General features: G+C 35.0%; 4 protein-coding genes across 4 annotated transcripts; 2 read left to right on the forward strand and 2 right to left on the reverse strand.

Moving 5' to 3' along the window:
- Window positions 1-398: 398 nt before the first annotated feature.
- Window positions 399-1,826, reverse strand: LOC124538257 (uridine diphosphate glucose pyrophosphatase NUDT14-like). Its single transcript, XM_047115248.1, has 4 exons — window positions 1,459-1,826; window positions 1,130-1,340; window positions 920-996; window positions 399-800 (listed from the first exon to the last, which is right to left on the reverse strand). Exons 1-4 carry the CDS (start codon window positions 1,646-1,648, stop codon window positions 643-645), a joined length of 636 nt encoding a protein of 211 aa, XP_046971204.1. The 5' UTR covers window positions 1,649-1,826; the 3' UTR covers window positions 399-642.
- A 212-nt stretch (window positions 1,827-2,038) lies between these two features.
- On the forward strand, window positions 2,039-3,879 carry LOC124538256 (HIV Tat-specific factor 1). Its single transcript, XM_047115247.1, has one exon. The coding sequence runs from the start codon at window positions 2,238-2,240 to the stop codon at window positions 3,843-3,845; it is 1,608 nt and encodes a 535-aa protein (XP_046971203.1). The 5' UTR covers window positions 2,039-2,237; the 3' UTR covers window positions 3,846-3,879.
- A 577-nt stretch (window positions 3,880-4,456) lies between these two features.
- Window positions 4,457-10,488, forward strand: LOC124538426 (WD repeat-containing protein 20). The gene is made up of 4 exons (XM_047115480.1): window positions 4,457-4,981; window positions 5,575-5,757; window positions 6,731-6,942; window positions 7,466-10,488. The coding sequence occupies exons 1-4, from the start codon at window positions 4,700-4,702 to the stop codon at window positions 8,535-8,537; spliced, it is 1,749 nt and encodes a 582-aa protein (XP_046971436.1). The 5' UTR covers window positions 4,457-4,699; the 3' UTR covers window positions 8,538-10,488.
- A 1,418-nt stretch (window positions 10,489-11,906) lies between these two features.
- On the reverse strand, window positions 11,907-25,902 carry LOC124538308 (translation initiation factor IF-2, mitochondrial). Its single transcript, XM_047115337.1, has 15 exons — window positions 25,709-25,902; window positions 25,443-25,587; window positions 25,185-25,305; window positions 24,461-24,624; window positions 23,671-23,851; window positions 22,079-22,255; window positions 21,436-21,485; window positions 20,059-20,273; window positions 18,850-18,928; window positions 18,380-18,505; window positions 17,536-17,761; window positions 16,088-16,209; window positions 15,013-15,196; window positions 13,579-13,719; window positions 11,907-12,785 (listed from the first exon to the last, which is right to left on the reverse strand). The coding sequence occupies exons 1-15, from the start codon at window positions 25,732-25,734 to the stop codon at window positions 12,613-12,615; spliced, it is 2,130 nt and encodes a 709-aa protein (XP_046971293.1). The 5' UTR covers window positions 25,735-25,902; the 3' UTR covers window positions 11,907-12,612.
- Window positions 25,903-26,233: the final 331 nt, after the last annotated feature.

The following is a 26,233-nucleotide window of genomic DNA, read 5'->3' on the forward strand; positions in this document are numbered from 1 at the left end:
TTATCACCATTGTTTTTCATGGACAATGTTTCATGTAATCGATAAAAATGAGGAAATTCACTGTCACAAGATTTGGTGCATTTTGGAGAAAGATTTATTATCTCTTTGTATGATATCATTAGCTCAACTCCACAGTTGGACCCGCTTCAAATTTAGAATTGATATAGCAATATTAATATCATAGATGCACAAGGAGCACATATATAAGATTTGAGCAATAAATGCGTAACAGTTACTACTGTTATATACTGTTAAACTACTTTTCTTTTTATTTCCATTGAAATTTTAAAATTATAGGGATGCACTAAGTGGCTAGAAACAGCCTAAATATGAAGGTTTTAACAAAGTGCTAAGATTAAAAAAATAACCTCTGGTGAAATAAAAACCATTCTTATTGCTTTGTCAAATAGTAAAGGTTATATGGTAATAGAAAAAGGGTAGGATCATTTTCTATTGGCCTTGTAGAAACACAAAAATTATGTTTAACTTTACGTAATGGACTTGAAAATGCAAGACTGTTACTGTATATGAACAATGGTTAATTAACTACATTTCTACAATTCTGTGCTAAGTATAAAATCTATTGTAATGAACAATATAAATTTATAACAATAAATTTCATTATGAATGAGCTATTATTACCTACTTTCGGTATTTATCTGCTTTGTAATGCAAGAACCACATCAAGGCAAAGAGGCAACTGGGTGGACTCGGAATAGGTCCCGGTGAATTGACCATTTCTTCAATTTCGGGAATCGTTTTTTCAACCACATCTATAATTTCATCATCAACACCACCACCTAGAAACAGTTTAAACTTTTTGCTAAGGTTGTAGCTCATCAAGAGTTAGGTATAGAGCAAGCATGCATCATACCAAATTAAAATTGAATGAGTCTATAAATAAATAAGTAAGACATACCTTGTTCAGTCTTCATATCATCAGTGACTTCACAGTAAAAGAATGTCTGAAGTGATCCCTGCACACCAACACCAGACCTACATACATTTTTAAAATCAGTTTTTAAAAAAGTTGAAATAATCATAACATGGCAACAGTAACATGTACAGAGAGCTAAGAATTATAGCTTATTATTGTTATTTAAGTGTATTTATTTTATTTATAAAATACCTATAGGAAGTAATTTTGTGCAATTTTTCAATAGGTACATCATATCCACATTCCTCTAAGACTTCTTCTTGAGCAATGTGTTCAACAGACTTGTTTTTATCAATGATACCAGCACACATCTCCAAGGCTATACCCAGAGATGCTGGATACTTGTTAGTATCGATAACATTTAATTCTCTGTCATCGGGGTGAATGCAGTTATAGTAAATTGCTGAAATATAAAATCAAAATTACAAGAAACGAAAATTTAAAAAAAACTTTCACTACATACTATACTTTTGCTTGAGCATCATTTTAAGCATTTTATTTTTGTAACATGAGTTTCCTACCTGGACGAAATTGCTTAACAAATATCATAACCTTTCTGGAAACATTAAAAACTACTATAGCCACGCTGTCGTGGACCTCCAACAGATCCCAGGTCTTCTCTTTACCATTTTGCGTGTAATTAAATCTAAAAGGTTTTACGTATGGGGAATCTGGAAGCGGCGAAATGTAAACGTTCTTTAGATCTTCCATAATTATTCAAACAACTTTGACAATCAGTTTCGAGTAACTCAATTTAATATATCTGTATATATAATGCTTAGCGAGTACTTTATTCTGTGAAAAGTATGACACTTCATATAATATAATAATAAAAAAATATATATATTCGATTATTATCTTTAAACAATTTTATGCTTTGATGACATTGACAATTGATAAACTATTTTTACAGATAAATTGGAAATTAATTGCGTAAGTTCTATAGTTCGACGATATCTACCCTAGAAATATAAGTATTTATTTAATAATAATTATTAATTTGTTTAAAGTATTAGGAAAAGAAGATTTTATATATATTTGAAAAAGTTTAGTTACTATATTAAGCTCTGTTAAGTAGATAGTTTTGTGTGCACTGTGCAACACTTCGACAAAAACTTCAACTAACGTCAATTGATACCTATCATTTTCATTTATTAAAACGATAATTCTATGAAAATCCATAACATTTTGACTTTACTAGTCAGTGTTTTTTGGAATAGGATTATATTAATTTTCATCATAAAATAATGATCAATGTCAACTTAATCTGAGTGGAAACTGGCAATAGTGATTTAAGAACATGGCGAGACCTGAAAAGCCCGCTAAGACAGGATTTGTTATAAAGCTTTCCTGCGAGACTGTTCAAAAATTGACCGAAGAGGAGGAAAAAAGTAAGATCATTAAAGAAAATATCAAAGAAGTATCCGTCAGTCTATCTAATAAACAATCGAAAGAACAAGAAAGTAACGAAGATGTGCAACATATTACAACGAAACCAGATTCTTCTAAATCCAAAAGTGGGGTTGGATCCGAAGATAAGGAAGATATTTCGGAAAAACCCGCTAAAGATTCTGTAAATAAAACGAGCAGTGAATATGAAAATTCAGACGCCAAATCGATGGAGGAATTGTACGGTAACTATGCCCCGTACATAACCTACGAAAATGATGAGGCAATATACACAGATCCTACAACTCAACAAAAGTTTACATGGAACAAGGACTCAAACTCATGGACTCCACAGCCAGGTGATGTTCCGGGAAGAACTTATAGTTATGAAAATGACACTCATGTATATACTGAAGCAGATGGATCAAAAAGTTTCTGGGATGACGAGAAGAAAGCATGGATACCTAAAGTAGATGATGATTTTCTGGCATTTTATCAAATGTCTTATGGCTTTGTCGACAATACAAGTAACGAGGAAACTAAAACAGATAAAAAGAAAGAAGACCAAAAGAAACCAGAGCAAGGAGTAAAAAGGAAAAATGATCCTCAATGGTTTCAACAATCAGAAGAGAAAAATACTAAAGTCTATGTATCTAATTTGCCTCTAGATACAACAGAAGAAGACTTTGTTAATCTTATGCAAAAGTGTGGACTTGTCGAACGAGACCCAAGCACTCAAAAGATGAGGGTCAAATTATATGTAGATAAAGAGCAAAATTGTTTTAAAGGAGATGCTCTGTGTACATATATAAAAATAGAATCTGTCGATCTTGCACTCAAGCTCCTTGATGGCAGCGATTATAAAGGCAACAAGATTAAGGTTGAAAAAGCACATTTCCAGTTGAAAGGTGAATACAATCCTGCATTAAAACCCAAAAAGAAAAAGAAAAAAGAGTTAGAGAAAATAAAGAAAATGCAACAAAAGTTATTTGATTGGAGACCCGAGAAGTTTATTGGAGAGAGATCTAAACACGAAAAAGTTGTTATTGTTAAAAATCTATTTCATCCCTCTGATTTTGATAATGATGTGCAGCTTATATTAGATTATCAGCAGGACTTGAGGGAAGAATGTGGTAAATGCGGTGATGTTAGAAAGGTTGTTATTTATGACAGACATCCAGAAGGTGTGGCTCAGATATCAATGAAAGAGCCAGAACAGGCAGATGCTGTCATTCAACTTATCAATGGTAGATGGTTTGGTAAACGGCAAATTACAGCTGAAACGTGGGATGGTCGAACAAAATTCAGAATAGCTGAAACTGATGCTGCATTAAATCAAAGAATCAACAAATGGGATAAGTTTCTGGAGGGAGAAGAGGGAGCCAAGGCAGAAAATAAGTCTGATGATGCCTCGGTAACATCTGTAAATGATCCCCCAGAAGAGTGCACTCTTGAAACATCAGAAAAAGAGAAAATGGATTGCCAAACTTCAGAAAGTGATAATTTAAAATGTGAATAATATGGAATGTGTCTAGTTTTAAATAAAATAAAAAATAAAAATATATATTATATAATTTTAATTTCCTTTCGTGTTATGAAAGTACCTTAGTATATATAAAATTACTATAAATTATCTTAGTCCATTATTTGTATTAAAAAATAAAACCAATCTAGATATATAAAAATACCTAATGCAATATTTTTTAGACTTGCATAAGTAACTCTTATCTATATTATTCAGTAATCTTCAAGCCTAGAAACAAAGTATATGGCTGGGTAGCTAATAATTAAATATTAATACAATAGTGTGATTACATTCAAACAGATTATCTTCTATTCGTCAGAACTCATTTCATCATACTTTAATAATTTAATATATATCCTTTTATTCTATAGAATAAAATATTTGTAACTATTATTTTAAAGTTCGGTATGAGTCTTTGATCACGATGACGTTTTTTTTGTAAGATAAGCAAATAAAAAATACTCATTTCTTAAATTCATTATTTATCATACATAAAATATCACTGTAAATATTACAAAAAACACAATATTTCAAAAAACAATATTTAAATACAATGAATCCATTGCTGAAAAAAACTACCATAAACAATGAGCCGTCATGTTGTCTGACATGACACCTGACTTCATAAGTTGCATACACAAGAATATCTAATTTGTTTCGACATTTGATAATTAAAACACACTATAACTTATTTATTGTCCGACTACCTGATGACTTGATCGGACTGAGTACTTATGAGCTATGGAATTAGTATACAAGCGGCTAAAATCGTGTGCGGGTTGAGGTGTCAACTGATATTAATCGGGCTTCCCAGGCGGTCTCAATGAATAATAACAGGATATGATAACATGGCCGTACAATCTGACTCTGGCGGGAAGGACGACGTGAAGACACAGTTCGTGACTCGAGAAGGGACGTATCGATTGATGACATTGTCCGAGTATTCGAGACCAAATCGTGTGGGGTATACTAGCGGGTCAGGTTCGACCCATGTGCGCGTATCGCTGGTTTCCCTGCCCCCGGGCTCGGGAGGCGGAGCTCCTGGTTCTGATGGACAAGGCTCCGATGACAGAATATGCTTTAATCACGGCAAAGAGCTCTATGTTTATGTGTATAGAGGAGTTAAGAAGGTAAATTTAATCATACTAACATTTGACTTTATGCAATTGCAATTATTTATTGAAAAATATTATTAACAGAATATAAACCCAAAAATTTTAAATCTAAAACAATAATAAATTGAATCTAATCTAGAAACTGGTTATCATCATGGTTTTCTGGTTACATCATTTTATTTTGTATTAATGTTGTATTTGTGTATTGCAGTTAAGTTTTGATAAGGGATATATCTAAAGATAAACATGAACTGGAACATAAGTGGATTTTACTATCCTGGCTTTTAAAATAGGCATGTAATAATATTTGTAGTGTAATGCAATTTTATATAATATTATAATAGAATAAACTAAAAGTATCAAAAGATTCATTTTAAATATCATTGAATGAGTAATAAATTATTCACACTTAAAATTATATACTGTTCTATACTATTCTATAGTGAAAAACAAAACTTTCCGAAAGTTATGAAAGTTTTATATTTTTATACAACCCTTACAGTTTTATATTTAACATTTATAACTTTTCTTATTATTTAGTACAATGTTTCAAATAATAATACCTTTATAGTGTTTTGAAGTTTCTCTTACCCTTGTTATATCATTAGGCTGCAGATCTCACTAAACCGGTGGACAAGAAGATGTACAAAGGAACAAACCCAACTTGTCACGACTTCAACACAATTACTATGACACCTGAAAGTGTATCTTTAGTCATAGGATTTTCAACTGGCCAAATTCAACTCATAGATCCAATTAAGAAGGAATTAAGTAAATTGTACAATGAAGAGGTGAGCTATTATTATTTATATATATATATGCATAGAGCAATTTTTTTATGAATCTTCTATGATATAATGACTTAGGTCAGGGTTTTCAACCTTTTGTTAATAGCAAGTGTAAATAAATATTAAATATCTTTATCATTAGGTTGACAATAACTCCTGTACCTTATATATGGTATTTAGAAATAATATTGAACCGATAATAATAAAAACTAATCAAAGTAATGGGGTTGTGCAATTGATAATGAAAATTGACAAATACATACATATATTAAATATCATTAAAGCTTGTATTAAGAATAAATATTTGTATAAAGACAAAATAATAAAAGTTTTATATAAGTTATGCTCTCTGAGATGTTTGTGCATGTAGAACAGTGGAAATATTAATTAATTTCTAATTTAAATGTAAATATAGAATATGCTTTCACTTATCTAGAATATGAATTGCCAATCAGTGTTGCCATTTGGGGGTTATTTGCATTTATTGGGTAAAGAGCTCATAAATTCAGCTTTTTTAGTCTCACTTTATTATATTACCTGTACGCAATATTCTTTTTAACTTGAAAGATACTGAAGAATCATTAATTTAAATTGAACATAAATACTGTATTGAATTACCTTTGCAATTAGTTCTCATTTTAAAAAATGGTCTTCATTATCAACTGTTCTAAGTACTTTGAGCTTAGTAGTGGGTAAAACTGGAATAGTGTACACACCCACACACCCTAGATTTCTTACTTTTGTTACTATAAACAGTACTAGTGCAACAACTTGTAATTAATTCTAGAATATTTATTGAATCTAGCCAGTAAACCTAGATTGCATGTTTTATATAAGATCCTAAACAGATCACAAACATTGTATGGCCTGGCTCTTCTTAAACAATGATATTTATAAATTTACTATTGAACAATGTAATTGTGTTACATAACGGATTGCCTTAAAAATAATAAATGTAACTAATTAACATTTTCAGAGGTTGATAGACAAGACTCGGGTGACCTGCATTAAATGGGTACCGGGTTCGAGTAACCTTTTCATTAGTGCCCATGCATCTGGTCAGCTTTATGTTTACAACGAGGAACTCACCTGTGGCACCACATCACCTCATTACCAGCTTTTTAAACAGGGAGAGAGTTATTCTATACATACATGTAGAACTAAATCAACTAGAAATCCTCTTTATAGGTAAGTAAATATTTTCCCTCAAATCCTCATTACAGTATACATATAAAAAAATTTTTGGGATAAAGACTCCTGGATTTAGGCTTGGGTTCAAACAAAGGATAGATTGAATGTTAATTTTGAATACTTATTTAATTAGGCGTAATTGGAAATTTTGTTATTTGTTTGATTTGGTCTATTTGTCCAAGAAGGCACTTCAAGTTCAATTATAAGCATTTAAAGGTTTTTTATAGTCTTCGTGCTAAGAAGTGTAATCAGAACAAGTGTCAATCAATCTTTTTAAAGCATGCTGATGATGCGCCACCATGGGTAAACAGATCTTTATATCAGTGATTAATGGGAGGTACAATGAAATTTGTAATTGCGTCTTACAAAAACGATCTTGAAATATGCTAGAGGACATAATTACCTCCAAAATTACTATTAATTTGACTTCAGTCTAAAAAAACTATAAATATACATACATGGTATGCCTACGAGGCATACCATATATATGTAATTTACGTGGTACGTTGTTAATTTTTAGGTGGGTGATAGGTGCGGAAGGCAGCTGTATTAACGAATTCTCGTTTTCGCCATGCGGGACGAACCTAGCAGTGGTGTCGCAAGACGGTTTCTTAAGAGTGTTTCACTATGATACTATGGAGTTGATCGGACGGGCGAGATCGTATTTTGGTGGATTTTTGTGCGTGTGTTGGTCCCCGGACGGGAAGTATGTTGTGGTGGGAGGGGAGGACGATTTAGTGACTGTGTGGTCGTTCAGTGAGAGAAGAGTGGTCGCTCGAGGACAGGGACATCGGTCTTGGGTTTCGGTGGTCGCGTTCGACCCGTATGTGGTCAGCTTCGCGGACCCCGAGCACGAGGTCGAGGAGGACAAGAAGAGCGAAAGTGTGCAGTGTTATAGGTTAGGTAGCGTATCGCAGGACACGCAGCTGTGTCTGTGGGACCTCACGGAGGACGTCCTCAGGCCGCCGGTACGAGTGCGGGCCTCCGCCCACCTCTCCCCGAACAGCCAGAGCTTCTCCCCGAACGGCGTCCCGGGCACGAAGGCGCCCGCCAAGTGCACCAAGACGAACAAGATCGGGCACAAGCACGCCGAGCTGAGCGGCGCCAACGCGGCCGGCGAGCCGTCCGGCGCGAAGCCAACCGCCAAGGGCAAGGCCAACAACGTGGCCACGCTCAACATCAGCGTCGGCAAGGCCAAGGAGGAGAGCTCCGGCTCGCTGGGCGCCAACTTCACGTCGCGGCTGGCCGGCTTCTCGTTCGGCGAGCGGCGCTCGGAGCACCGGCGCAACTTCAGCCTGGCGCGGCCGGGCGACAAGGCGGGCGCGGGCGTGGCGCTGCGGCGCGCCGACGGGCACGACCCGCTGCGGCTCATCGGCACGCCGTCGTGCCCGCGCTTCGACGAGTGCCCCGTGCTGGAGCCGCTGGTGTGCAAGAAGGTGGCGCACGAGCGGCTCACGGCGCTGCTGTTCCGCGCCGAGTACCTGGTGACGGCGTGCGCCGACGGCTGCGTCAACACGTGGGCGCGGCCGGCGCGCGCGCACAACGGCGACGCGCGCCGCCGCGAGCGCGAGCGCATCGACCTCGTGGACTAGCTTGTACATTATTATTGTGTGTTGGATGCGAAACGATTTTTCTTTAGTTGTGATTCGTTGATTCGATTCGATATATGAGGAAGCGCGAGGTGAACGCGTGTAGAACGAAGTTGTTTTATAGTATCATTTTGACGTCGTAGCTACATAGATATTATGGATACGAGTAGTTCCGGGAAATTTTCCTATTAATTTGTACTGAAACATCAAATTACTGACGAAGCATTTTTTTTAATAAACTCGACTTTTATAATGGCAGCTAAAGTAAAATCATCAGATCGTAACTCACTTTTTCATATTTTGTGGCAACGGTACCTGTGATACAATGTTGCCCGTGTGAAATTATGTAATATTCCAATCAGACAATTACATTGTATGTTATAAAGCACTGGGGTTTTGCTGATTTTTCAGCTCTTTGTATATTCGACTTATTTGCTTAGAGACACTCAATTGTGCAAATAAGCTTCGCTATCTATGTTAGGTGGTTGACATACTTTATAGTTCCATGCTTAACTTCGATTAAATTGGGTCTAGTGATATGATTTTTTCAGCCGTTCTCATTCAATTAGAGTTTGTTCTGTTTTATTTATGCCAAATAAAATAAATTAAAAATATCACTCGAATCTGATCTGATTCGAGCCTCTTCCCTATCCTTGTAATTTACTCAGCAAAAGTCCAGTGTTGGCAGTTCCGAAAATGATGTCAATATTTTATATATGGCAATAGTATTGTGATTCTATTGTAAAGACGAGTTGTACATACCTATCTTAATATTCTAAGACATTTTCCTTTCGGCTCACATGTAAATATAGCATGTAGGTTGTTTACTAGCAATCAAAGATTGCGTGGTTATTATAATTCAGACTTAAATTAATTTTTTAATTAATCTGTTTTAAAATTATCTAAATTAAATCGAAATTAATTCATAAAAAAATGTATGCACCGCGAGCTTTTCGATTTCGAAAATGAAGTTTATTTAATTTTAATTCAATTTAAATGTTGTTGAAAATAATCGACTCGTCTCAGAGACTTTGTTGTTATGGATATTTAATTATAATTGTTGATGTATCGTTCGTAAGATTAATTGCGGCGTACCCTCGCAGCGCTCGTAACAAATTAGCGATTGTTTTATTTTATCTGTTTCATAGAGTAATTTACAATTAGTCACAATTTTATTTATATTACATTCAATCCTTTCGCTTAACTTTTAAATTAATTTTCTTTAGACAACAAGCGCGGTTCCCAGTTTCTAGTAGGTAGTCGATAATCGAACGCGTGACCCCAACGATCACTTTCATTGTAAATAAAACAAAAATTAGGTAATAAACTAAAATCTTCGAATTTTCAGCTGTAAATCTTGACAAGTTTCATAATTATTATAATTAATCTTATGTCAATATTTATAATTTTATAATAATCAAATTTTAAAAATCAAGCAAAAAAAAAAAATAGTTTAAAAGATGTATTGTTTTTCTTTTTAGAATATTCCTTTAACAAGTAACACTTACACAGTAATATTGCTGTTGAATGGCTGTTAATATTTATGGTCTCATAATATAAAACTAACATAAATTTTATTTATATGAATATAAAAGTCGAAAGAAAGATTTTCAATGTAATTTAAAATATAGAACTTTCAATTAAAAACTGCATTGCATTTATTTATTAATATAATTTTGTATGTATAAAAACTTTAAACAATCTTTAGTTTGGTACCTTCAAATAAAATTTATTTAAACACATGATAACAAATAAATTGACTTCAGTAGTTCGACCAGTATCGTGATTATATTTTGGGCATACAAGTGAATATAAAAATATTTAAAACACATAATACATTTAGCTGTGACTTACATTGTGTTATTGAGTTGAAATATTAAACGTATAGTAATAATTATTTGATCTGTGAAAACATAACGGTTTTTTTTAAATAAGTTCTCGAATATTCTTTCTAAATTTTGATTTTGACACTTTAAAACTATTATTATATAATAAAAGATAAACCCCAAAACTGTAATAAACCATGTTTATATACTGAAAGTTATATAGTCTGTCTTTCTGTTATTACGGATTTTAATTTAAAATATAAAAGCAATTTCTAAGAAAGGGGTTAGTGTTAATCGATAAAAACCAACGTATACAAATAAGCACATTGCATAATAATATTTGCCCAAATAATCTTCTATTAATATCGTTGAATTTTTACTATGATTCAATTGTTTTATTTGAAGACTGCTGTATATGTCTAGACATCATAACTTGTCTATATTTATTATTGAACAAATTATTTTGTAAAACGAAAGTGCTTGCAGTAAAGATTGGAAAACAATTTTTTGTTTCTTTTGTTACTATTTATTATTGTATAGTTTTTGTAAATGCATTACTTACACTAACATCGATCATTTGAGATTATATTTTGGCATTATTGTATTATGTAACATATAACAGGTGTACGATGTTATATTAAAAATTCATTATTATTCTTACAACAGATAATTACGTATGGTTCGCAGACATATTTGTTGATGCTATATGAAACCTAAAATGTATAGATTTTTTTATTGTCACGAAAGCAGAAAGAAGTTTGTTTAATAATTTGGTGACTTTATATTTAACAAGTTTTTTCTCTAGCGTTCCAAATTTTTTTTTATTTTAAAGATTTGTTAATATTTGTAAACCTTACCGAATGTTTCGACCATGAGGTTAAATCGAAGTACGATCTTTTGAATGTTATCAGTCGATATGTTACTTAAATCAATTATTTTATTATTTATTAAGCAAATAATTCATTATTAGACGCGATACTGTGAAACTAAAATGTGTATAAATATAAGATTTACAAGACTTAAATGTGAAATTTCTTTTTATTTTATATGATCTTTTCGTGTTCTAATAACGGAGCCTATCTAGTGAATATAAATAATTTATATATAATGCAAATGACATCCTATTGTATGTATTACTTTTTGTTTGATAGTCAATAAACAATGTTAGTTCCATACAAAGTTACTAGTTGTCGCCTGAGCGATGAAATTAATTTATTGATGAAGTTTGTTCAAAACTAGTGAGACACGAATTATGAGCCTATGAAGTTAAAATAAATAGACGATTCTCTTTATAATTTCAATGCAGTTTTATTTTATATGAAGTTTAAAACCCTTTTTATTAAGTTTCTAATACTAACGAAACAAATATATTTGTCATATTGCATTAATTGTTCATAATATTTGCAATGCTTGGATCTGAAAACAATTTTAGTTAAGGAATATTTTACGTTTATTTGTTATGCGTTTTCTACAAATGGAAGTGGCTGGGTACGTACGTACGTTTACCGTCAATTAGAATAATAAAAAGAAAAAAACATTTTTATTCTATAATTTATTAAACTAATTATCACTACAAATTGGCTACCTTACAGACACATAGCTCGACATATCACTGTCTCATTCTTACGCATGCACATTTCTATTCTTGTCTCTTTCGGTTTACATAAGTAAAATGGAAGATAAGTTGCTGCGTTTTGTTCATTGAATATTTATTTACATATAGAGTGACTTTCGAAAGATCAAAAATGACCAACGCAGTGGGCATTGCGTATGAATCAGACTTGACAAACATACATAAGTCAGTTAACTTATTATATTGTAAACAATATTTTAATTTAATTATGACAACCTGGCAATACTAAACGTCTGTGATATGACAAATGACTATTGAGTATTGACTGTTATTGTAAAAACCTGTTGTGGTTACTAATTCTATTTTTGAAACATTATGAATTACTAATAGATAAATAGATAAATGACGCAATAATCAAGTTGCGGTTAAATCGAATTGACATCAGAAACGGGAACATATTGTAATTGTTATAAATAAGAACAATTGACCAATTATTCGTTTCATGGGGATATCTGTTCCATTATATTGTTTCTATTCAATAGTATTGTTACAATATTAATAAACATATACATTATAATCCATTACTTTATGTAACAAGGAAAATATTGTTTACAAAATAAGACAAATGGGTTGGAATATTTAATGTATTAAGCACCATTTTGGCAAAAGTAAACACCGTCTAAAACCCGGGGTCCCAGTTAGTTGTGCTGGAAACATCGACCATCTTGTAGCACACTACCGTGTCTCCGGGCTGCATTATAAAGTTTGGATCTTCGAAACGCAGACCGCACTCCATATCTCGTTTAATTGTCGTTACTTCCTCTTTCAAATGTTTCATTGAAGCTAGTTTACCTGAAAATGGGATAGTTAAAAATCGAATGATAAGCTTTCTTGAGAAATATTATTTGGTATGTAATGTGCCAACTCATGACAATGAATTTACTGAATATAAGACTTTGATAAAGTACTAATTCAAGTCAAGACAATTCCAATGATGATAAATTTAGCAAAAAATGCCCAACATCTTTATTAGCATCGATAGTCTGGCAAATAGACCACCTGGTTGTCTACCCGTGACCACGAACGCTGTAAAGTGCTCGAAACGTCGGGATGTTAAAAATAATTAATATACGCGATTCAAATCCGTTATAACTAGTTTTATTTCACCTGGTTGATATAGGCGCCGTAAGAATTTTAAACAATACCTTGTTATATGCCACTACCCTTGGGTACTGAAATGTTATAATCCTTGTGCTTGTAGTGGTACTGGCTAACTTACTTTCAAACCGAAATATAATCACTTGGTGGTAGGGCTTTGTGCGAGCCCGTCTGGGTAGGTACCACCCACTCATCAGTTATTCTACCGCAAAATAACAGTACTGTTGTGTTCCGGTTTGAAGGGTGAGTGAGCCAGTGTAACTACAGGCACAAGGGACATAACATCTTAGTTCCCAAGGTTAGTGGCGCAGTGACGATGTAAGGAATAGTTAATATTTCTCACAGCGTCATTGTCTATGGGTGATGGTGACCACTTACCATCAGGTGGCCCATATGCTCGTCCGCCAACCTATACCATAAAAAAAAAGGTAACAGTGCGTTCTCTGTCTAGAATCCTTATCAGTGATATTAAGTCAATCGTGAATACCTTCGTACACGACCTCCTGTCCCCTGACGACGCGGTAGAGCGCATTGCGCGCCAGCGCGCCCTTCACGCAGCGGCAGCCCGCTACCGGCACCTTCTTCTTACCCTCAGACACGTGGAAATGCTGTAGGACATTCGCCTCGCCTGCGGGCACAGAGTTAATTGCTATCTGGTTGAATATAACACATATACATGATAGAAAGGACTTTCTATTCCTCTGCTCGTATAATTTGAAGAGTGATTGAAACTGTCGATTTAATCATTTCAATCTAGAGAAGCCCGGAGTGATACTTTGACAGAAAAGCTTAGCATGTAATAGGCTATTTGACTGGTTTTTAAAATCCATTTTATATTATTTAGTAGAGGTTAGGTAGGTTAGTTTTATATTATTTAGTGGAGTTAAGGGACCCAGTAAAAGTTGATTTTTTTATTTCTAGTACATATTTGCTGAAAAATATTATATTAAATATGCCATATTTAAATAACGCGCGAAAACGATACTTGGACAATATGGCGCTGCAATGGGGTCGGTGACGTCACTTTGCTGTATTTTAATCTGTGGTACGTATAATAGAAAAGCAAGGTTTACAAGAAAGTGACTTCATTATAAGCCCGGCCAATCAGGAGCGTTTTGTGACAAACGTTTGAAAAAATGCATTTTTATTTTTTGTTTTTTGAATAAATTAAGTATTATTTTCAAGCTCCGTTAATAAACAACCATTTTTAAACTCATAATATTCACTGATTACAATAATTCACGATTTATTTTTCGCATTGTCAAATAGCCTATTGTGGTCCATCCAGAAATCGAATCTGGTTCCCCAGGGATCCTACAAGTCAACCATTATTCCAAATCTCCATCTCTATCTCTTGCTTTACCGCAAACACAGAGACACGTAAGAGAAATTATGGCAGTCTGGAAATGGGCAGTGCGTACACGCCCGTGTATTGGCGCGCACGCAACGCCACCAGACAAGCTCCTGTGATGTTGCCGGTCGGGAGTACGAATGCGGGGCGGGCGCGTTACCTAATTGGTAGCTTCACTTAATTGTAAAATGACGATTCAAAAGTGCTTATAAAAGCCTACTTGAATAAAGTTTATTTTGATTTTGATTTTGATTTGAGCCGAGATGGCCCAGTTAGAACGCGTGCATCTTAACCGATGATTGCGGGTTCAAACCCAGGCAAGTACCGCTGATTCATGTGCTTAATTTGTCTTTATAATTCACGTGCTCAGCGGTGAAGGAAAACATCGTGAGGAAACCTGCATGTGACAAATTTCATAGAAATTCCGCCACATGTGCATTCCACCAACCCGCATTGGAACAGCGTGGTGGAATATGTTCCAAACCTCCTCAAAGAGAGAGGAGGCCTTTAGCCCAGCAGTGGGAATATACAGGCCGTTGTTGTTGTTGTTGTTGTTGATTTTGATGTTACCGAGCGGTTCCTCCTGCTGGCTTCGCGGCAGGCGAGCGCTGATCTGGTCGCGCACGGCGTCCACGAGCTTGTAGATGACGTTGTGGTGCGTCACCTGCACGCCGGCCGCGCGAGCGTCTCCCGCCACGCTCGGCGGACACTCCACATTAAACGCGTAGATTATAGCGTTGAACGCTTGCGCCACCTGCAAGTCAAAGATTCATTTCGTTTTGCATAATTTGTGCGTTGTGCTACCTATAGTTTGTTCGCGTTAAGAATGCAGTGAGTTGTCATTTTACTCCGCCCCCTGACCAATCAAATCTTTTTTAACAGCAGGGTGAAGGTGTATGCATATTTGTGTTAAAATTCCAACAAATTATATTTGTTTTAAAGACTAAGTATAATGAATTTAAAAAATACACATTAAAATAAAAAATCTAATCGGGGTGTTTAATCAACATAATTCTTAACACTATATACAATCGTTTGGGAATCTTGCCATCGTGATGTAGAAATTTACATATTTTGACATAACGTCATCTAGTAGCTATAGGTTACATTAATTATTACGTGTACAGCTTGAATAAAATAAATAAAAAAAAATTAAATTGTAAAAATAAAAATATCAGTTAATAATTAATTAAATGTGAACTTGACTTTGTAATTTGAAAAGATTTGATTGGTCAAAGGGGGCGGAGTCAGGCCGGTAAACAATGACAACTCACTGCATTCTTAACGCGAACAGACTATAGTCATGTACTTATAATTTATTCTAAAGCCAAACGGAAGTAGTGCCCGGCTGTCATTTTGAAACTAAAAAAACCAGTGTAGTAACTTACTGAGTTAGAAATTAAGTAAGTTTACAGTGTAAGGAGTAGGTAACATCTCTTATCACCAATGCTAATAAGGAATGTCATCACTTGACATTAGAAGGCCCATACTGCAAGAACTACTTTAAATTAACATTATTACTCCCCCCCACCCAGGGGTATTATAGTGATATTATATAGAATGAGTTTTCTCAATAATTATAACATTAAATATTACTATTTAGTATTAAACTAAAATAAGTTTGTATAAAATACTAGTAAAGTACCTCGACATCATTAGGCGTGACCTGTCCCACGCCGTAGCTGACGAGTTCGAGTCTCACGCGATCATGGTCGTCGTAGGTTTCCAGAATGTCCAGGATAGCCTCCACCGACCCGTCCACGTCACCTAGGTCATAAATATAACTTATTCAATAACCCATCACATCATCTCTAAACGAGGCAAAATAACTATTTTTTCTTCAAAGTAAAAAAATCTTTATTCAAAATAGAAGTGATTACACTTTCTTATTGATAGTCAAAAATCTACCACCGGTTCGGAATTTAACACCTCAGACTTGAGAAGAACCGGCGAAAGAAACTCAGCGGGATAATTTTATGTATCTATTTAATTATCCAGAAATCCAACAGAAGTAGTAATAAAAACTATTATAGGATTGATGATATTGTTTCTAAAACATCAATTATTAACTCCACTCTACTCCAATATGGATTGGTGGACATGTTTGACAGTATTTCATTGAAATTAGACAAATGGCGGTTTCAACACAATTTCAATCCGCAATCATCTGATAAAAAGCACGCGTTTTAAACTAACTTATTTATACTATGTATATTGCACAAACATTTTAAACTAAATTATACAAGCGAATTGTACATAAGTTTTATTAATGCAACAGGCTTAGTGCTAAACCATGATCTCTTCCAATCTTTGGGCAGAGGTAAATACTGCGTTAACTCTACTTTTTTTTCCATTGTAATTGTATGATGAATAATTTAATACATCAAAAGTATGAACTTATATATGATATTGCTATTCCGGTAAGGTCAGTCTAAGGCTGCCAAGAGGTATGTGATACTCATAGCATTGGTACAAGGAACAAAGACAAACTTGTTACTCCTGTTACTCGACTACATAGAGTCAGTAACTCCTTTGTGGGGCAATGTATACGGTTTTACAACAGGATCCCAGAAAGCGTTCAAAATGCCTCTGTTGGCAAATTTAAAAAAATTATTAAGGAACGCTTGTCTGCAAAAGGTTACTATATAATTAATGATTTTATGATCGATAGCACACCTTGGGAATGAAACGATCGCCTCCTGGCTATTTCATCTCATATTAAATTGTTTAAATAATATATGAGACAAATAATAAAAAAAAAACCCGCTGAGTTTCTTTCGCCGGTTCTTCTCAGGTCAGGGTATTTTCTTTCCGAACCGGTGGTAGTGTTTCAATTGACCATCAATAAGAAAGTGTAATGCTTCTATATTGAATAAAGATATTTGAGTTTGAGTTTGAATTTAAATGAAATGAAATAGCCAGGAGGCGATCGTTTCATTTCATTTCAATCATAAACTCATTAATTGTATAATAACACACAAGCGTTCCTTAATAATTTTTTTTAATTTTGCAACAGAGGCATTTAGAACGCTCTCTGGGATCCTGTTGTAAAACCGTATACATTGCCCCACAAAAGAGTTACAGCGGACAGACCTTTAACGATGACACTGAGCGTGGGGTGGTTATCCTCTTGGATCATCTTCTGGCGCGGCCCCTCCTGGCGGGTGCGGAAGCGGCCCAGCGAGCGCTTCTGAGCGAGCTTCTGTCTGTATACGGCTTGGTGCTCGCTCTCTTTGATGTTGATCGCTTCTAAATCGGATTCCTGTTTTTCTTTCATACGTTGATTGTGACGCCATCTCATCACTTCGCCTGCACGTTTCTGTACAAAAACAACAACAGCCTGTAAATTCCCACTGCTGGGCTAAAGGCTCCTTTTGAAGAGAAAGTTTGGAACATATTCCACCACGCTGTTCCAATGCGGGTTGGTGGAATACACATGTGGCAGAATTTCTATGAAATTTGTCACATGCAGGTTTCCTCACGATGTTTTCCTTCACCGCTGAGCACGAGATGAATTATAAAGACAAATTAAGCACATGAATCAGCGGCGCTTGCCTGGGTTTGAACCCGCAATCATCGGTTAAGATGCACGCGTTCTAACCACTGAGCCATCTCGACTCTGAACAATAACAATATATTTATTATTTGAAACTAGTTTTCGCCCGCGGCATCGCTCGTGTTTTAGGGGTTTGGTTGTTATGAGTTAGGCAAAAAGTGTCTTTCCTTGGAATTCAAATTTCCTTCAAACCAAATTTCATCAAATACGGGTTTAGTGATTTGGTAGTGAAACAGCGACAGACAGCCAGACAGACAAGAGTTACTTTCATATTTATAAAATTAGTATAGATTATTACTAATTATATTTTAAAAAACGATTCCTTCATTGTTTTATGATTTCAACTCAATTCAAAATAGGAACTTATTTCAACTGACTTACCTCGCTCTCGACTTCAAGCACGGTGTCGCCAGCGGCGGGCAGTTCCCGCCAGCCCATCACTAGCACGGGGGTAGCGGGAGATGCACTCTCCACGATCATACCCGCACTGTTTTGCAGCACGCGCACCTAAAAAACAAACCATTTTTATATTATATTGCGATCAAATATGTAAAAAAAAAATCATTTTTCATTGTGACAATACTTTTCGCATTATTATGCAAAAGTTTAATTTAACTAAACTGAATGTTAGTAGGTTTCAAGTATATAATTATATTTGCATATATTCATTGTTACGGGATATACAGTTATTTATTTTTAGAGATTTTTAGAGATTAGATAAAGATTAATTACATTATTCAATTAGCTTCACTAAACATATGTAGATGTTAAATGACGATTCAAAAGTGCTTGCAAAAGCCGACTGGAATAAAGTATATTTTGATATTTGTTTTTTTTTTATCATTGCCTACCTTCGCCCACGCGTTGCCAGCGACGATAACGCATCCTTTCCTCAACGTACCTCGCTGTACTAATACTGTCGCTTGCTTTCTGTTCAATTGAAAAATAAATAGTATTAGCACAATTTGTACCTTTCGATCTTTAAGATAATAGGCTATTTCACTGGTTTTTAAAATCCATTTTATATTATTTAGTACAAGTTAAGGAACCCAGCAAAAGTTGATTTTTTTATTTCTAGTACATATTTGCCGCAATTTTTATATTAAAAATTCTATATTTAAATAGCGCGCAAAAACGCTACTTGGACAATATGGCGTTGCAATGGGGTCGGTGACGTCACTTTCCTGTATTTTAATCTGTGGTACATATAGTAGAAAAGCAAAGTTTACAAGAAAGAGACTTCATCATAAGCCCGGCCAATCAGGAGCGTTTTTTTTGAGCGTCACGTGACAAACGTTTGAAAAAATGCATTTTTATTTATGGATTTTTGAATAAATTAAGTATTATTTTCAACTTTCGTTAGTAAATGACCATTTTTACACTCATAATATACACTGATTACAATAATTCACAATTTATTTTTTGCATTGTAAAATAGCATATTGGTATTTCCTGTAATGGTAAGCTAGTTACATCCTTAGCTTAGCCCACGTGTGAGATACCCTATATATTTTCAAGGTTCTATACCCAAGGGGTGGGACAGTACCCCATTAGAATTACTCTACTGTATCTTACGAATCGTGACAGTTAGACTGTCGAAATTTGCACAGAAGTATTTTTGTTGCCACTTTAACAACAAATACTAAAACAGAACAAAACATACTTGGTGGTAGGGCTTTGTGCAAGCCCGTCTGGGTAGGTACCACCCACTCATCAGTTATTGTACCGCCAAATAACAATACTCAGTATTGTTGTGTTCCGGTCTGAAGGGTGAGTGAGCCAGTGTAAATACAGGCACAAGGGACATAACATCTTAGTTCCCGAGGTTAGTGGCACATTGACTATGTATGGAATAGTTAATATTCCATACAGCGTCATTGTCTATGGGCGATGGTTACCACTTACTATCAGGTGGCCCATATGCTCGTCCGCTGCTTTTTGACTTCTTATAAAAATAGGTTTTGAACCTAAATTATTTTTAAAGTTGCGTTCACACTGACACGATACAGATCATCAACTTAAATAAATACTTTCCAAATGGTTTATGGTAAGTAACTAACCCAGTCCGGGGATCGACGAAGGCTTCGATGACGACGCCCTCGACGTAGCCGGCGGGGTCGGCCTTGAGGTCCATGAGCTGCGCCTGCAGGACGAGCGCCTCCACGAGCGCGCCGAGGTGCCGGCGGCGCAGCGCCGACACGCCCACGGCCTGCACGTCGCCGCCCAGCGCCTCGCAGACCACACCGTGCTGCGCCAGCTCGCGCAGGGTCTTATCCTGGAAACATACGCTATCGCATTACTACACAATTAGCGAGTTTATGTTTGATAGCACACCGTGGGAATGAAACGATCGCCTCCTGGCTATTTCTAATCATATACTACTATGTACCTTATAAATTTGACAAAAAAAAAAAAATGACAGAAAAAAAAGACCCGCTGAGTTTCTTTCGCCGGTTCTTCTCAGGTCAGGGTGTTCCTTTTTCCAAACCGGTGGTAGTGTTTATTTGACAATCAATAAGTAAGTGTAATGCTTTTATATTGAATAAAGGAATTTGAGTTTGAGTTTATCATTATCGCATACCTATGTATTTATAAATATTCTGTAAATGTAATTATATATATGAGACAATATGAGACAACATCACATACATTACTTTGATCCCAATGTAAGTAGCTAAAGCACTTGTGTTATGGACAATCAGAAGTAATGACGGTACCACAAACACCCAGACCCAAGACAACATAGATAACTAATGATAATCTACATTGACTCGGCCGGGAATCGAACCCGGGACCTCGGAGTGGCGTACCCATGAAAACCGGTGTACACACCACTCGACCACGGAGGTCGTCAATTGAATGAAGAGTCGAGATGGCCCAGTGGTTATAACGCGTGCATCTTAACCGATGATTGCGGGTTCAAACCCAGGCAAGCACCGCTGATTCATGTACTTAATTTGTCTTTATAATTCATCTCGTGCTCAGCGGTGAAGGAAAACATCGTGAGGAAACCTACATGTGACAAATTTCATAGAAATTCCACCAACCCGCATTGGAGCAGCGTGGTGGAATATGTTCCAAACCTTCTCCTCAAAGGGAGAGGAGGCCTTTAACCCAGCAATGGGAATTTACAGGCTGTTGTTGTAATTGAATGGCCACTAAATGATAGATAGTTTACCACCATTTAGGTTACTGTCGGTGGCGCATTGGCAATGTAAGAAATGGTTCACATTTTTTACGCCATTGTCTATGGGCGAAGATGACAGTTAATGTTAAAACTTATAGAATCAATTTAAAAGGCTCGTTACTTGTAGCTAATTACTGTTTAATTATTATTATTATGATATTTTTTTTAACTTTGTAATAATTTTAATATTTTTCTAAATTTGAAAGTAATTTAATTAAAATATATGTATGTTAAATTGAGGCATACCTACAATGTTCACACCTGGCTTGTCGATCTTGTTGATTGCCACCAATATCGGAACTGAAAATAAACAAAACAATATTATTAATTAGTATGCACAATTATAACCATCGCGCCTTCTTCTTAAAGTTCATTATTTAACCATTTAAAAAGGACTTATCGAGACTAAGATTTAAGCTATGTCAAGAAGGAATCTTACTATTCTAGATACTGTTTATTTGTTTTATAATTATGCAATGATCATTTAAAAATTTAAATTAATTGAATTGTGATATATCCTGATTATTTTTCCCCGGGCAACCGGAGCAGCCGACCTGAGGCTCTCACAAGAGTCCCCCCCCCCCCAAGGAAGATTAGGACGAGTTAATAAGTTGAATTGAATGTGGAACATGGTGGTAGGGCTTTGTGCAAGCCCGTCTGGGTTGGTACCACCCGCTCACCAGTTATTCTACCGCCAAATAACAGTACTCCGTATTGTTGTGTTCCGGCACAAGGGACATAACATCTAAGTTCCCATAGTTGGTATAGTTAATATTTCTTGCAGCGTCATTGTCTATGGGTGATGGTGACCTTACCATCAGGTGGCCCATATGCTCGTCCGCCAATAAAAAGAAAAAAAATTGTGTGTTTATATTATGTGAAAGGCGACTGACCGTTGGCTGCGCGCGCCATGCGCACGGACTCGACCGTCTGCGCCATGACGCCGTCGTCGGCCGCCACCACGAGCACCACCACGTCCGTGCACAGCGCGCCGCGCGACCGCATGGCGCCGAACGCCGCGTGCCCCGGCGTGTCCAGGAACGTGGCGCGCTCGCCCGACGACAGCGTCACTGCGCATAAACATTAATTATTTATTTACAGTGGCGTAGCTATCGTAGGGCCAGGAGGTGCAGTGCACCAGGGCCCCAGAGTTCAGGGGGGCCTTTAAACTAAACCTTTAGTTTCTGTAGCTAGAAAATCACGACCGTGCGCACAAGATTTCTTATTTGGTATCTATAATTTTAAAGGGTAATTATTAGTTAAAGAGGGATCGGAAAGGAGGGGATGAGGGCCCGATTCTTTGTCTATGCACCGAGGCCCTTCCTTACCTAGCTACGCCACTGTTTATTTATTTATTTATTTGACAACACCAACAAGTAGTACAACAAAAATATACATCAAACAAAAGTCATAATACGTAAATGGGTAATTGCCTACTTTTTTACAGGTGTTCTAAGATTACTTGGAAATTATTGTTAAAGTCAACATTGTAAAAAGTTAATTGATAAAATAAAACATTAGAATTAATAAAAATAAAGAGACAATCCGATACAGTATTAATACAGTTTCATGTCAAATTTTAAATATAAATTAAATTAATTAAACAAAGCGAAATTATCAATTGTGAGTTTAAATACATTGTAAGAGATTGTAAAATGTCATAATCAAAATTGAAAGTTTGAATTATACATAAAAATTAATTAAAACTAAGATAACTATTTGAGTTACATCTAATTTAACATCTATACTTTGTAACTAACTTCTAGAGCTATGTTACTTGGTGGCAGGGCTTTGTGCAAGCCCGTCTGGGTAGGTACCACACTCATCAGTTATTCTACCGCCAAACAATAATACTCAGTATAGTTGTGTTCCGGTTTGAAGGGTGACTGAGCCAGTGTAACTATAGGCAAAAGAATATAACATCATAGTTCCCAAGGTTGGTGGCACATTGACGATGTAAGAAAAAGTTAACATTTCTTACAGCGTAATATTACATGAACCATATGGAGCCACTTTAGACCCACTCATAACTCAAAAGCATTCACATTCCATCTTACTTAAATATTACCAAATAGGTGACAAAGAACATGAATAAAAATTATTTTCAGAGTGTCATAAAATAAGACATATTATATTAATATTTTATTTTACAAAGTAAAGTTGACATTTGATGACATTTTCAATTTTCCAAATTTTGTCAGCCCAGTACATTTTTAAGAGGATCCCGTCTAGAAATAATTATAAAACTTTATGTTCCAGAGAACTATCTATGTAAGCCATAGGGCTTAAATATTTCCAAGTTATGTCGAAGTCCAAGTTATGTCGAAATTTATAATTTTTAATAAGATATAAATTAAAGAACAATCTCAGTGGCGTGCAATGGAAGAGGCCTATGTCCAGCAGTGAACGGAAATGGGTTGATGGATGGATGGATGATAAATTTCGACATAACATGGACACATTTATTAATAATTGAGGAATCTACCTTCAAAAGCTCCAATATGTTGGGTAATTCCCCCAAACTCTGTATCTACAACAGATGTGTCCCTTAGAGCGTCGAGTAGTGTAGTCTTCCCATGGTCAACATGTCCCATCACACACACTATAGGTGGTCGGGGGCGAAGCGCCTCCGGTGGGGCAGGTGGAGCCGGTACTGCATCTTTATTCTAAATTATGAAAAACAAATAATTGATTCTAAAAACCATATTTAATGCTGGACAGGAATGTTGCAAATTTAGTAATCATTGTGTAAATGGAGGTATGTATTATTACATATATACACATGGTAGAATTTCTATAAAATTAGACAAATGCAGGTTTCCTCACAATGTTTTTCTTCACCGCAGAGCATGATATGAATTATAAACACAAATTAAGCACATGAATATTCAGTGGTTCTTGCCTGGGTGTGAACCCCTAATCATAGGTTAAGATGCACACATTCTAACCACTGGGCCGCCTTTTTTTTTTAATAGGTTGGTGGATGAGCATTCTGGCCACCTTATGGTAAGTGTTCACCCATAGACAATGACGCTGTATGAAAAATTAACTATTCCTTACATAGTCAATGAGCCACCAACCTTGGAAACTAAGATGCTATGTCCCCTTGTGCCTGTAGTTACACTGGCTCCCTCAAATTGGAACACAACACTACTGCATACTGTTGTTTAGCAATAGAATATCTGATGAGTGGGTGGTGTCTACCCAGGTGGGCTTGCACAAAGCCCTACCAACAAGTATATCTCAAGTCTTTCTTTTAATATCTTATGGCTCACCTCTTCTTTATCAATATCTTCATCAGGTCTTGCAATTATCCTAAATCTACAGCCAGATATTTTGACAACATCCCTTATTATTTGAGGATTGTGGATCACAGTGTCTTCTTTATAGTATGTGTCTGAATTTTTATCAGCAAATTCCAAGGCTTTGAAGACATGGTCTGAAAAATGTTGTAAATAAATTATGTAACAGAAAGAAATGTGAATATTTTAAAATTCCTATTTTTTATTATAATGTAATTATTGAGATGAGTAACTGAGTCACCTGGAGGACAGATACTAACATTGTAAAATATTAACAATACCTTCATCACCGTGGGTGAACCAAACTTGATAGACAAGATGTTATGTTATTTGTGCCTGTAGTTATCCTGTTTCACACACCATTTAATCAACAACTCCACAATACTAAGGATTACTCTTTAGTGGTAAAATATCTGTGAGAGTTTGTACACAGCCATACCACTGATATACATATTATCAAGCACATACTAAATTACTTTATAATTAAAACTCTTAATTTAAAGTATTACTAAATACTTAAATTATTTTCATTAAACATAATTACGTATAACTTTATAATTTTTTTTTATTTTCTATACTTTTTAAATCATTTATTTGTTTTATGTATGATTGGATTTTTTTTTAAATTATTTATTAATTCTTTTTTACAGTAATACAATATATATATTCTAATAAATTATTATATATATGTACAAACCAACATCTTTTTTCAACACATTTGCAATCTCCTGCACGGTCATGTTACGCCAAATGCCCACAACCTCGGTACCTGCTTTCGGTGCATATCTGATTACTCTTTTCCCTTGATTCTCGACAGCCTATGACAATAATAGTAATTATTTAATTTATAATATACCTCTTATGGGATAAGGTTTCTCAAAAGGAAATTATAAATATAGGGAATTTATTGCTTATGTAAATCAATATTTATTGATTAATTATAAGTTTTTCTAACCTTCTCTTCTGAGGATTTTCTTTTCTTGAAATTAATGCTCGCAACTGAAAGGTGTCTTTTATAATTACAGAATATTTTTGTGTAATTTTTTCCGGTCTCCGGTGCTTGCAGAAAATATTCATTTTTAAAATGTTTCAACGGCAACCTTGAAATAATTAAATACAATATCAATCATAAAAGCACATACAGAGGTTAAAATTATTAATATTTTTTTAATAATTCAAGCATTTTTAATAAATCATTCAAAACAATATAAATATACTGACCATTTTAACATAACACTCCTGAACATTGTTGTATAATAAAGGTTATCACTTATTTTTCGTTCTTTAAGTTACTTAAGTATTAATTATAACATTTTATTTTACCAATAACATAACCGATGAGGCTTTTTAATTTAATTTAATTTTATCATAGCTTTAACATAACATAACCTTAAATACAAATAGTAATATAACCTAAAAAGTAAAAAAATACTTGTTATGTCAAATTTTGTCTATGTGAAAATAGATTTGGTATTGGAAAATTTTAGTAGTCTATGTTTCGAGTTTAGCTTATATTTTTATCTACATCTGGTCGTTTTTTTCCCTAACATCGGTTGAACCAAAAAGTACCTATAAAATACGTTACCTACTTCTACAAAATGTAAATAGATGACGAAACTCTAATTAAAAATTTACAAACGTATAGTTCTTAGTGAAATAAATTCTATAAATAATCATTAGTAACAACCATAATATCAACCTTATTTTTGGTGTTAAGCTGTATAGAGGTGTTAAATAATAAAAAAT

This window comes from Vanessa cardui, chromosome 20 (genome assembly GCF_905220365.1).
Source record: "Vanessa cardui chromosome 20, ilVanCard2.1, whole genome shotgun sequence".
Taxonomy (NCBI): domain Eukaryota; kingdom Metazoa; phylum Arthropoda; class Insecta; order Lepidoptera; family Nymphalidae; genus Vanessa; species Vanessa cardui.